The 12,399-nt window shown below is 40.6% G+C and overlaps 1 protein-coding gene and 1 long non-coding RNA gene across 2 annotated transcripts in view; both read left to right on the forward strand.

The window, feature by feature from the left end:
* LOC139734970 (uncharacterized) overlaps positions 1–1,398 on the forward strand; it is a 104,397-nt gene extending 102,999 nt beyond the window's left edge. The window contains exon 4 of the long non-coding RNA XR_011711191.1: positions 1,172–1,398. This is a non-coding gene — a long non-coding RNA (uncharacterized lncRNA). The remainder of the gene's footprint in view (positions 1–1,171) is intronic.
* Positions 1,399–1,704: 306 nt separating this feature from the next.
* Positions 1,705–3,612, forward strand: LOC139734971 (heparan-sulfate 6-O-sulfotransferase 2-like). The gene is made up of 2 exons (XM_071645747.1): positions 1,705–2,355; positions 2,936–3,612. The coding sequence occupies exons 1-2, from the start codon at positions 1,847–1,849 to the stop codon at positions 3,540–3,542; spliced, it is 1,116 nt and encodes a 371-aa protein (XP_071501848.1). The 5' UTR covers positions 1,705–1,846; the 3' UTR covers positions 3,543–3,612.
* The last annotated feature ends 8,787 nt before the right edge of the window (positions 3,613–12,399 follow it).

A 12,399-nucleotide genomic window follows, 5' to 3' on the forward strand; every position in this document is an offset into this window, starting at 1 on the left:
CATGGATGAGAATCTTTACAGACAAGATGGTCTGGACTTCCCAAAGGATTGTCTTTGCTTCCAGGCTGTGGACTATTCCTGTCTTCATTTGTTTTGAATTAGGACTATTTCCCTTCCCCGGAGTTAGCCAGTCATGTAGAAGGTATGGGCGTCAGAGGAGGTAGTCTCTCCCGAGACTTGCCAGTACCTAACACTAACATTTTTCTTTGGTGGCCACTGAAATCTATGAATTTGAAGTTTTGGAGGCCCCCAAAATTAATAAAGTAGCCCAAAATGAAAGGATTTTAACAAATCTATTTTGAATGTTAGCTGCCTTATAGGGCCACCAAAAGATTAGCATTTTTGGAAATTTGGTAGCTTGACATCAATGTTTAGTGGCCCCTGGCCACTTCTACTGTCAAGCCCTGCTTGCATTTTCATAATTTGGCAAGGTACATCTGTGAGAGGAAAAGTTCCCTGAGCTTGAAACTAGGCTACTTTCACCCTTTCTTTTGTATCTTGTGGTCATTGTTGTTGTTCTCAACTTCACCATCTTTTATTCACCTGTTGATTTATTCATTTAATATGAGGGAGAAAAAAATTTTTGATCAAATAGAAACTACTCTGTCATAGCAGAAACCTAGTGTTGCCATCCTTTTTGAATATGCCATCAAATTGTGTTTGAAAGTTTCACTCAGAACTGAAGTAGGATGTGTCGCTACAAATATTTTTTTTCTCAAACTTTACATGAGTATAGGTGGGAAATGAAAGCCTGGTATGAATCATGTTGCTGTATTCCTCAAATGCTGAGAGTTTCCTCCTCTTACCTTGAAACAAGTGATGGACTTTTAGCATGAACTAAAAATGTCACCGTCTAATTGACCTGACTCAAAGTGTCGTACTTTGTCAATTTGTGAAGATGCCATTTGGAGGCTCTGTACATCTTTTGCATAGATAACATCATCCCCACTTCTCTTCTACTCTTTCCTGTTTCATCGGAAACGCTCGCTCTGTAAATAATGAGGTAAGAGAGTTGTAAAAGTAAGATAATTAGGTATTGCCTGCATTTGCTGTGACACGTCAGAGCAAGACCACCTGCAGTTTCTTTAATTGCGTTGCGTTTTTCTTCGTACGCGTATGTGCTGCAGCAATAAGACTGACTTTATATCTCTCTGATTGTCTCGTTATCCAGGGTCCTGGCCACAGCTGCCCGCAAGGTCTGCGCCCCTAGAAACGAGCAGAGCTGGGCGTGGTACGAGGCCGAGCCGGACAAACTGACCAGCCGTCCAGTGGAGAAGGAGAGAGAGAGAGCGTCCTGGCAAAAAACAACGAGGCTGACATGATGTTTCGTGGCATGAGCCGCCCGCTGTGTTGATGGCGCTGCAAGGATGCGGCAGCAGTTTCCGGAGAGCCAAGGGATTTGTGTGGATGGACGAACTCATCGGATTGGGATGAAGGACGCACCTTGAAGGAAAAAAGGATTCACAGGAGGCGAAAAGTAGTCGAGCGAGGAACAATCATCGCAGGATCCAAGATTTGCTTCACTTATTTGTGAAGTGAAGGCGACAAGACGGAACTTTGGATGCCTGTATATATCGACAGTACATACATACCTGCCTCACAACCTTATCATAATCACAGTCTTGCAGGAATCGTTTCAGAATCAGCAAAAGCCTATGCTGTAAACGAAACTTTGGGAGGAAACTGGACGTTGAGAGTGATAAATGTGTGTTTAAACCAGCTTTTTGTTTTGTTTTGTTTTTGTAATTTGCACGAAGGACTTGACAGGGTGAGCTCAATGAGTTTGTTTTCCCGACGTCTCGTTGGTTGCTTTGAGTGATAGAGGTTGCCTTCGGTCTTCCTGGTCATGCCTCCATTTCACGCGCTCCTGCGCAAGTGGCGTTATGGCTTACTCCTCACTCTCATCCTCACGCTGGGTTTCGTGCTCTACAGCTGCTCCATGGAGGGAGGGCGCTACACCACTATTGCCGACGACAGACACTCCGCCCCTTACATCCCCGCCGGCGACATCAGCTTGTACGTCGGCCGCCACCGCTTCCCGGAGTCCTCGCTGGACCGCCGACTGGACTTCAACATCAACGGCAACGATGTCATGGTCTTCCTGCACATGCAGAAGACGGGCGGGACGACGTTCGGCAAGCACCTCACGCGGGACCTGGACCTCAGCTCGCCCTGCGAGTGCAGCAAGTCCAAGAAGCGCTGCAACTGCTTCCGGCCGTCCAGCCGCCACCAGTTTTGGCTCTTCAGCCGCCTCTCCACCGGCTGGATGTGCGGCCTTCATGCGGACTGGACGGAGCTCCACGCCTGCGTCCCGGATGCCATGGACAGAAAGGAAAAGATAAAAGTTCGAAGGAGGTGAGAATCTATACTACTGTAAAAGCTGGTATTTCTGTGAAGGTTTAGTTTTTGCCAAATTCCCGAGTCGCTGTTGGGCAGCGAAATTAGCAACAAGGGAATATATTGCTACTTGAGTTTGATCGCGTTAGATATGCAGTGCGAAAATATCTGCATGCTCATTTTGCGGCATTTGGTGCCTTCCGTGTTGGGGCAAAAACACAGCCATGGCTGGTCGGATGCACGCATGCCAGTATGTCTAACGCTATGCCATCATATCATATATCATCATAATGTTACATCCCTCCTTTTATCAACAAACCTAATACCCAACCGCGAGATCTTGGTTGCAGTGATCTTGGTTGCAGTAAATTGGCGCAGTGAACAGACAAGCATTAGTGTACTCAAGGTAGCCTGGGCGTTAAAATTGCAACATCAGTCGTCAGCCTTGGCAAGTCCATGCCGTCAGTGGATGATTTTCAGTATTGTACTAATTTTTTTAACATTCTAAATTAGCTTATCATAATGCGTGGGTGTTGAACAGATGATTCTTTGTATAATGAATCATTTATTTTTTTTGCTTGTGTCTAAAAATCCCCAGGTATTTCTATATCACCGTAGTGCGCAACCCTGTAAATCGCTACATCAGCGAGTGGAGGCACACGCAGCGGGGAGCGACCTGGAAGTCATCGCGCCTGATGTGCGGAGGACGCGAGGCCACGGAGAAGGAGATCGCGCCGTGCTTCACGAGCACCACGTGGATGGGGGTGACCCTGAAGGACTTCATGGCCTGCCCGTCCAACCTGGCCCACAACCGACAGACCCGTATGCTGGCCGACCTGACGTTGGTCGGCTGCTACAACCACTCGGGGCTCTCCACGGCCGAGTACGAGCGCATCCTGCTCGCGTCGGCCAAGGCCAACCTGGAGAGCATGGCCTTCTTTGGCCTGACGGACCACCAGCGCGAGCTCCAGTACCTCTTCGAGCGCACCTTCCACATGTCGTTCCGCGCGGACCTCATGCAGCACAACCTGACCATCGCCAACGCCTCGCCCGTCCAGGACGGGGAGCTGGAACTGGTCAAGGCCAAGAACCATTTGGACATGGAGCTGTACGCGTTTGCCAAGGACCTGTTCTTCCAGCGATACAAGCACATGAAGGACCTTGAGCGAAAGGAAGCCCAGAAAACAAATAGCCCCATCAGCTAGCAGTGGCATTTACAGAAAAGACTTATATCGACACCAAAACTGCAGTAAAAAGGGGGATAAAAATAGTATTTAATCGGGTATTTATATTTATACACCTATGTGTATTATATACATGATATCTGTATCATATACAGTGTACAGTTTTTTGTTTTGTTTTTTATATGAACACAAACGGGTGCCTAACACTAGATATTATCTCCATGTAAATATTTTTGTGGATATTTGAAAAAGTGATGTATGCATGTGATGTTTTCTCTTCTTTTTTTAATCCATGCTCTGCAACATCTTTTGTCATGGCTATGTGAGATTTGCATAGATGCAGAGGTCGGTGCGGTTGGTGTTAGCATAAATTTTCGTAAGATGACTGTCTTTCCGAGTGTAGAATGCCACAAGTATTTTTCAGTGAGAGGAGATGTATATGCTCAATCCCCTTTGATCAAAGTTATATCGTGATATAGTGTAGATGAGATCCCCATTATGAAAACTGTTCTCGTTTCGTTATATGCTGTTTCATACCTCATGCACGTCACTGATGCGCAACCCATCTTCAAGCAGGTGTAGAATTTGTCTGTTACCCACTGGAAGACCTAAACAGGGGCTGAAGCGATCTTTTGTTGCAGAAAGTTTTGGCACTGTCACTGTTCACAAGTATTTGCTTCAGTTCATTCGTTCCCATTGTCATATTCAAATAAGATGAAACACAGAATGTACTCTAAAATCAATATCATTCTGGAGGCATTTGAATGTCACTGAGCAGGTCATGTAGTCACTTTAGAAAAACAAAAATGCACACATTGCCAACTTCTTTCAACTTGTGACTGTTGTAGAGTTCCTTGATGGAACGAGACAGGGTGTATGATGATGAGCGTGAGGTGACTAATTATAGGGTATTAGGCCGTTCTAGCTTGTTGAAATTTCTTCCACAATCAATATTTTTCAATGTGTGTGGTGTTTTCGTTTGGTTTTGTATGGTATAGGGGGGAAAGACATGATAATTTCTCTGGCAAAATTGCACCAAAAGACTCTAATTCTGTGTGACAAAAAAAAAAATGTATACTGAGGAAGATAGGACTTGATCAATATGTCTATATCTAGATTTCATGTTTTCTGCAAGGTTTGCCGCATGGTATTATAAAGAAAAAGAATTTAAAAAATAAGTGCAAACTCTGTTTGAAACATCTTTTCATCATTGAAAACACTTGGTAGCATTTGGAAGAAGTAATCATGTACAAACAAATTTGCTCAAGAAATAGAAGTGATGGGTGCTACTGCTGTGCTGATTTTCCCCAAATTGCTATTAAATAGATTTAATACATATCTAGGAGTTTTGTATCTTTTGATATGAAACTAAGAAACCTTGCTGGCTCAAATATTAAGGCAATTGCCCAATCAGTCTACCATTGCCGGCACAGATGTTGGTGTGCTGAGAATACATTTGATATTTTAACCCATTGGAGGACGAGTCCAGAGTATAGTTGGGGCAGGTGTCTATGGGAAATGCATGTTGTAGCAATATCAGCCCCGTCCTCAACGGGTGAAGCAGACTTCAGATCGTGTTCAGGCATTTCTGGGTTTGCATTTTAAAATCTCTGAATCAAATTGTGAGAAGACGGCAGCATGCAAGTGGCTGTATGTTTATCTTCGTTGTCGTCACAGCTGCCACATCTTGGGGCAGATCTTATAGACTCCTTGTACGATTTGCTTCATGTAACGAGTCAGGGTAGAAACTTTGCTACAGACATCATGCTAGTGTTAAACCGTGTCAGTGTTAAATCGCACCTCTGAACTGTACAGCGTGTCTCATGATCAAGTGAAGAAAAATTGAATTGAAATGTTTAAATTCTTTAAATCCGTACAAATTCGCGGGAAAAAATTGACAAATATCTTAAAATTTTAACACAAAACAAAAGAGCTTTTATCTTGTACAATAAGTTGCCATTTTCTGAATCATGTATGAAATCATTCAATAAAACAAACAATAATTTGTAAATTAGAATGGGCTCAAATGAACAGAATTTTTTTTTTTCATTTTTTATTTCTTTTTCAACTCTACCTTACATATATGACACACTAACAGTGTATGCTGATACAGTAGGTATCCCAATCAAGGGAAACTGCACCGAACCACATATATGTGGTTTCTGAAACGGTAAAAGTAGGTGCTTTTAGGTGTTCTATCACATGAGGAATGTCTTTTGAAGGAATTGTGAGTCTTTTTGAGTATCAGTCTTTGCCAATTGAAATATTCCCCACAGACCCAGAAAAGAGTGACCGAATGATATTATATGCATGAGCTGTCGTTATCTCATTCTGGGTGTTCATACGTCAGGTGTGAAACTGCTTAAATCTAGAGAGCGAACAATATCAATATCGGATTTTTCCGTTTTATCCAGGGGCTTTTGAGCAAAAACCCAAGCTATTAGCAATAAGCTTCAAGGGATTTAGCAAGGAGAAACTGGTGCTGTAGTGATGCCATGGTAACGGTCGGATGTGTGCTTGTGAAAAGTGATGCGGGCATCATCATGTTTTGTGTGAAAGAAGAAAAGAGGGAGAGATAGATAAATAGATAGATAGATAGACAGAGAGATGGATAGAGAGATAGAGAGATAGATAGAGAGATAGAGAGAGAGATACATAGATAGAGAGATAGATAGAGAGAGAGAGATAGAGAGATAGATAGAGAGAGAGATAGAGAGATAGATAGATAGAGAGAGAGAGATAGATAGATAGAGAGATAGATAGATAGACAGAGAGATAGATAGAGAGATGAGAGAGAGAGACAGCATCAAACAGTTCTTAGTGCTGATTTTAACATATCAAGCTTTACATCATTCACGTCTGTATAAACAATACAATGTGTGCGGACATGTCCTGCTGTTGATTACATAACTTGTATCTCTTTTTTTGTCAGTTTGTCTTGAACCATCTCAATTTTGTTGGTTCAGCAAGATAAGGGCGTTTTTATAATGCCATAGGGTTAGTGAAGCCTTAATGCCCGTATTTTTCTCAACCGACGATTTGTAGTGTATTGGTGGTGTGTTATGCCTGAACACTGAACTGATAGTGGTTCTCAAGTTTGAATTGGAATATTTTCTCTTGGCTCTCAAGATCTCATATGTTTTCTCCCTGCTAATACTTTTTTGGAACAAGGGTTTTGTGACCTTTTGCGCCAGACATCAGACATGTTTTTACAAGGGTTTCCAACAGTAGATGTAACCTCCATGATAAACACCAGGTGGCTTACTTTCAGCTGATTGGTCCATACGAAGCCATCTCCATGGCATTCATTTGAAAGACGGTTGTCTTAAAGTCAAGGGTTCCTCAAGGATTTAATCTTAATCCCTATCAAACGTGACAGCAGGTTTCTGTCCAGGTTATTTAAAACTTGTTTTTGGGGAAAAAAATTCTGTACCATATCTCACTGTATGTGCATCTGCTTCGTAAATGCTGCCAGAGCTATTCAAACATTATTTGCAATTTGCTGTGTACAATCAGGTGTTTATTTATAATGTTATTTTTCGACACAACAGGAAACATTTGATTGTGTGTTTTCATGACTCTCAACTGTTATGGTCATCACTGCCTTGTGTAATCTCTGATCCAAAGTGAGAAAATCTTCACAATGTTATACAACAAATAACCCCCTGAAGAGATTCCTCAGTACTTTTGTTTAGGTATTTTAAGAGATCTGTTTGGTGCACATTAAAAAAAGGGGAGAAAAACTACCCCTTAAACCAACAAAACAAAACAAAAAAGGGGAAAAATGCATTCTAATATTTGCAGAAATCCTAAGCAGAGGTGGCCTCAATATTTCGTTCAGCAGTGGTTGATATTGAGTTCTATTACCAGAAGGTTTGCTGATTAGTGTAAATTTGTTTTCTTCAGTACCTGTGGTTGCTAAAGTATTAGATTGAATGTACTAGTACACGTGCTTGATATTCTCATGAAACAGGCGTTCAGTAGCGATGCTTTGTATTACGTGATATGACAAGACTTTCAGGTTCATAAGTAATTTATATGACAGCTGGCGCATAGCAGCCATTTTCAGTAAAGTTTGCATCTCCCTTAAATTAAAAAAAAATGATAATCATTACTATCTTTTTAACATTTCTTAAAACAACACTCATTTATCTGTCACTGTCAAATGATTTAAGGAAGTCAGTTGTCCTGTTTTCTGTCATTATTTTCTCATGTTTTAATTATATATTGTAAAAGGCTTTTAGATACAGTTTTAAAAAAGTTGATAAATCACAGTCCCATACATATGAAGTGGTGTTTGCTCTAGGCAAGACCAAGTGCATTTGTGACATTGAATGTGGTTATGAAGTTGTGAATGAATCTCTTGGGTCATCCTGATGATATCTGTTATATTCGACAGTTATCGATTATGCCATATCTCTTTTCCTTCCTTGTGATTCATTTACACATTTTTCCTGCACATTATTACTGCCGGAATTACAAAATTTTTGCTCGATTTGACAATCACGACGGAGAGAAATCAGAGTACGTAAGGCAGCAAAGTAGTTCGGGAGCACTGAGGATTTAGCGTACTCACAACTCAAAGTGTGACACCAGCAGCATTTTTTTTGACAGGTCTCATAATTCTGTGCGATGTGGGGATGGAGTCAGTAAACGCAAACATGGCAGTGTGACCAATGCCACGCCCGTTGATCTCAGATCCTACAAGCTTTTGGGTCACAAAGTGTAGTTAGTGAAGAGTTACCGTACAGGATACCTTTATTGAAGGAGAGGATATCTACCGCACAGTCAGTCAAAGAATCTTCCAACCTGAAACACTGGGGGAAGAAAGATCCTATGGCCAGAATTCACGAAGGTGGTACAATTGAAACCTTGATTTAAACCATTGACAATTTGTATGGAGTGCCAAGTGTCGCATGGCCTATTTCTTTACGAAATCAGTCATTTCGTCAACGAAATGATCATTTCGTAATGAAATTACGTTTTGTCGACAAAATGTTCATTTCGTTAATGTCGTGAACATTTCGTCATACATTTCGTCATACAAATTGTCCATGGTTTAAACCATGGTTCCAATTGTACCACCTTTGTGAATTCAGGGCTATATGTTAGTTTACTGCCTAACCTAAGTTGTGAGTCCACCATATTGTGTATTTTACCATCTGTCTGCCTCCACTCAGGGACTTGGGAAAACTGCCAGCTGAGAAAAATACATTTTGACGGGTTGCGGATGTGATGAACGGCGCCAGTCGAATGTGATGGTTTTTTCTTGCATAGCTGTACTCTTCACTGATTTACATGTATCATCACCTAGCAGTATGTGTTGGAAAGCTGCTGAATGTATATCATCCAAGTTGTGAAGAGTTTAACTAAAAAAGGGGGGGGGGACCTTTATTATACCCATCTTAGTCACTGTCACTTCACTTGATATTGATGTTTTGTTATCGGAGGTGGGGCCACTTCCAAGTTATTTTGCAGATTTTCTTTGAGAGTATATGTCATCAAACAAGATGCCCATGTTTTCGTGAATACATAGAACTCTGGGAGTGATTGTAAGGTCAATATAAACATCAAGGGATTGAGGAGTTTAATGGGGAGGGGGGGGGGGGGGGGAGGGAATTGCCGCCCCTCTGACAGCCTCTCCAAGGGTTAGCCTACCGGTATATGACTCCAGCAATGGCTAAAATTTGGTAAGACTTGGTCCCTCTGTATGTGATGTTATCTGCAAATTTTTTTTTTAAATGATATTTTTTTTTTCTTTATGCAGCAGTAGCAATATGCCAGGCTTAAAGTAGAGTGCTTTTACCCAAAATGTTAAAATGTGTGTGCTTATATATTGGGCTGCAGGAATTGCTGAAGTGAGTGTGTTATTTGTGAAAATACTTCTTGTTTTAGTTTTTTTTTACAGACTTGACAGATTTTTAAACTGCTGAACGCCCCACTAGGTTTGTAAATAGATGAATATCTTAACACACTTTTCTTGAGCAAGTCTTCTTGAATGAACATATAAATCATTGTGCAACCACGTACAGTGGTAAAAAAAAATGAGAATATTTTTACATTACCATCATGGATGTACTACCATACCATACCAGCTGAATACATAGAGATAACAGTAAGAAAAGCTCCTAAAAGTATTGAGTAGTTGTAATCTGTAAAAGCCACATCAGTTTGTGGGTGGACAAGTCGCCAGCATGATTGTTTTTTGTGCTTTCTGGCAAATCATGCTTTAAGATTGGAATGTGTCATGCTTGTATGAATGCATATTTATTCATACTGCATTATTTTGTAGAATTGCATGAGTAACAAAGTTCTGACATGCCGTACGTATCCTCGCGGTGAGAACGTCCAAAACCAAATGTGTGAGTTTGTTAGTTTGAAGAGTTTCAGTTGCCATCTCCAAAGGTCAAAGTTAAATTGTTTATTACTTTTTTTTTCAGTCCTGTGTACATAAAAGTTATAAAAAGTTGTCAGTCTGGGAAAAAGGTCAATACCTTAAATACATGCATATTTGTTTGCTTATTTATAATTTTGCTTGTTGGTAGTGTAAAGCTAGCATGGTACAACATTGTGAGTAGTGATGTGGCGTCTACATGGTAAATCTTTTTAATTTGTCTACTTAAAGGGTATGAGTTTTTGTTAGGAGTGTGCTACTAGAACTGGTTTCATCCTGTGCTATCTATCGGTGCTATCACCTCAACAGCGTTCAAAGTTTGCATTGCCAATTTGGAGGGAAAAAAAGAACTGGGATTGGGCTCAGTGATTTTTATTTCACTTGCTGCACTCAAAGAAAAAGAATTGTAATTACTGACGACAAAGATAAAATATAGTGTTTTGGGGGGAGTAATCATTCACATTGAAATTTTTCTCTTGATGTCACAGTGGTCATAGAGTGACCACAGAAAACTAATAAGTTGGGGTAAAATTTAGACCCAGCTTGCCTAAAGACTAAGCTTTTTACTATCTGTACATTATAGAAATGACACTCTGTGAGTGAAAAATAATTGTAATATAAAAGTAGATGTAGTCCCATGTACCAGTATTTATGTTAGAAGTTTTTACAGGTTGTACAGTGCAACAAGTGCATATAGATTTTCATATTTGCACTCAACCCCAAAGTATGAGAGATATATGTGAATCATGTTCAACAACATTATCTATTTTTCTGGCAAGGAAAGACAAGAATGAGATTAATATTTTTACTGATTTTTTTCTATTTAAAGAAAAACAAAGACTTACATCACAAAATGTAAGTTTGGCTTTAATCACCATTTTGTTAAAGTTTGATATAGATTTCTCCACTCGACATATTGCACACATATTTCTCAAGTACCAGTTTATGCTACATCAAATTTTTAGCATGACTTAGCTGGCTTGTGGTGCTAAATAAGGCAGCCAGATGTACTTAATTTGAATGGAATTGCTCTGATTTGATTTGACATACTGACATGCTATCACCTTCATGTAGTTTCATAACTACTACATTGTATAGAATTAATCATCTGTTCATGTCATAGAGCAACGTCCTATTGAATATGATCACACACGTTTCTGTAATTTGACTGTGAAATAAAAGACACACAAAAAAATCACTGTTGTCATAGCCTTAGGCAAAGGCAGCTTGCTATAATTTCAGCACACGCACACAGAGAGCGATGGACTAGCACGTACAGCACGCGACCGGTGAGCTGCGAACATAGCTCCGATCCAGTTGCTGTGTGCGTTCAAGACTATTGCAAGCTGCCTTTGCAAAAGGCTACTGTTGTCATGGCAGACCACCATTTAAAATACTGTCAGTAATGTGTGCATGAAGGTTGCAAATGGTTATGACAAGCTAAAAGGTTTCTTTGTCTAAGAAGTCAATAGGTCAAGGGTCAAGAAGCAGTTAGTATTACATTGGCCTATTTGGTGCTGGGAAGCTATCGTCACTGATTCCATCTTTCTCCATGTAATGTTCTTGTTGTCCCCAGCCCAGTATTGGTCAAGCATTGCCCACTCATTAATCAGTCTGCAACTTGCAATGTTTATATCTAATGCTATTTGTTTTCAGTATCTGACAGCAAATTTTATATTGTCCTTTTTTTTAGTATTGAGTTTGTGCGTGTGTGTGTGTATGTGTGTGTGTTCCCATTTGCGTAGTAGATGCAATCACAGACTCGAAGCAAATAAATGCTCTGTCTAGATATCTCTTTTCTTGCTGAGGGTCTGAACTGGAGACTACTGCCAAGTAACTGACCGCTCTTGTCTTGACCCATCCTCTTTTGAAAGAAGTTATCTTGATCTTCTGTTCTATGGGGGGGGGGGGGGGATTGGGAGGAGAGACTTCGAGAGCTTGCTTATTACATATTGATGTTAGCCATGAAACATGTTCAAGTCTTTGCTTCTTGTTGGGGACTACACATTAAGTAGGAACACCCCCCCCCCCCCCCCACACACACAAAAAAAGGAAAAATCTCCATGTTGTCAGAGGTGTGAATGAAACCATGATTCACACACTGCTTGCAAAATTGTGTGGGCGAATTTGATAACAATGTTTTATGATCGAGAATGTCATCGGCATAAACGCATGATAGATCAGCTAGCGCCAGAGAGAATTATATAAAATGCATCGATGTGACTGCACCATGAAGCAGAAATGTGTTAATAGTGAGGCAGCGTGAGCAGGCAGCGTTCACACTGCACCTTTATCACTGCAGTGGCAAGCTGTTGCCAGAAAAATCATCGCACTTTAACTACTTGCACTCTCCCTCCAGTGTGATTATGTCAAATTTTTGAAAATATTTTTCACAATTTATACAGTATCGATATCATGTGTGACAGAGTTGTGATCAGAGGTACTGTGTACTCTTTTATCGAGTAGTTAACCCTTTCCATGCCA

This window comes from Diadema antillarum, unplaced genomic scaffold, assembly GCF_040938485.1.
Source record: "Diadema antillarum isolate AM-2024a unplaced genomic scaffold, OU_Dant_1.0 seq00000561_RagTag, whole genome shotgun sequence".
Lineage (NCBI taxonomy): Eukaryota > Metazoa > Echinodermata > Echinoidea > Diadematoida > Diadematidae > Diadema > Diadema antillarum.

What these genes read in the sequence shown, in the direction of transcription:
- LOC139734971 (XM_071645747.1), top strand. Translation starts at nt 1,847, where the DNA reads ATGCCTCCATTTCACGCGCTCCTGCGCAAGTGGCGTTATGGCTTACTC. An exon ending in AAGATAAAAGTTCGAAGGAG is followed by an intron (nt 2,356 to 2,935) that starts GTGAGAATCTAT and finishes AAAAATCCCCAG; the next exon opens with GTATTTCTATATCACCGTAG.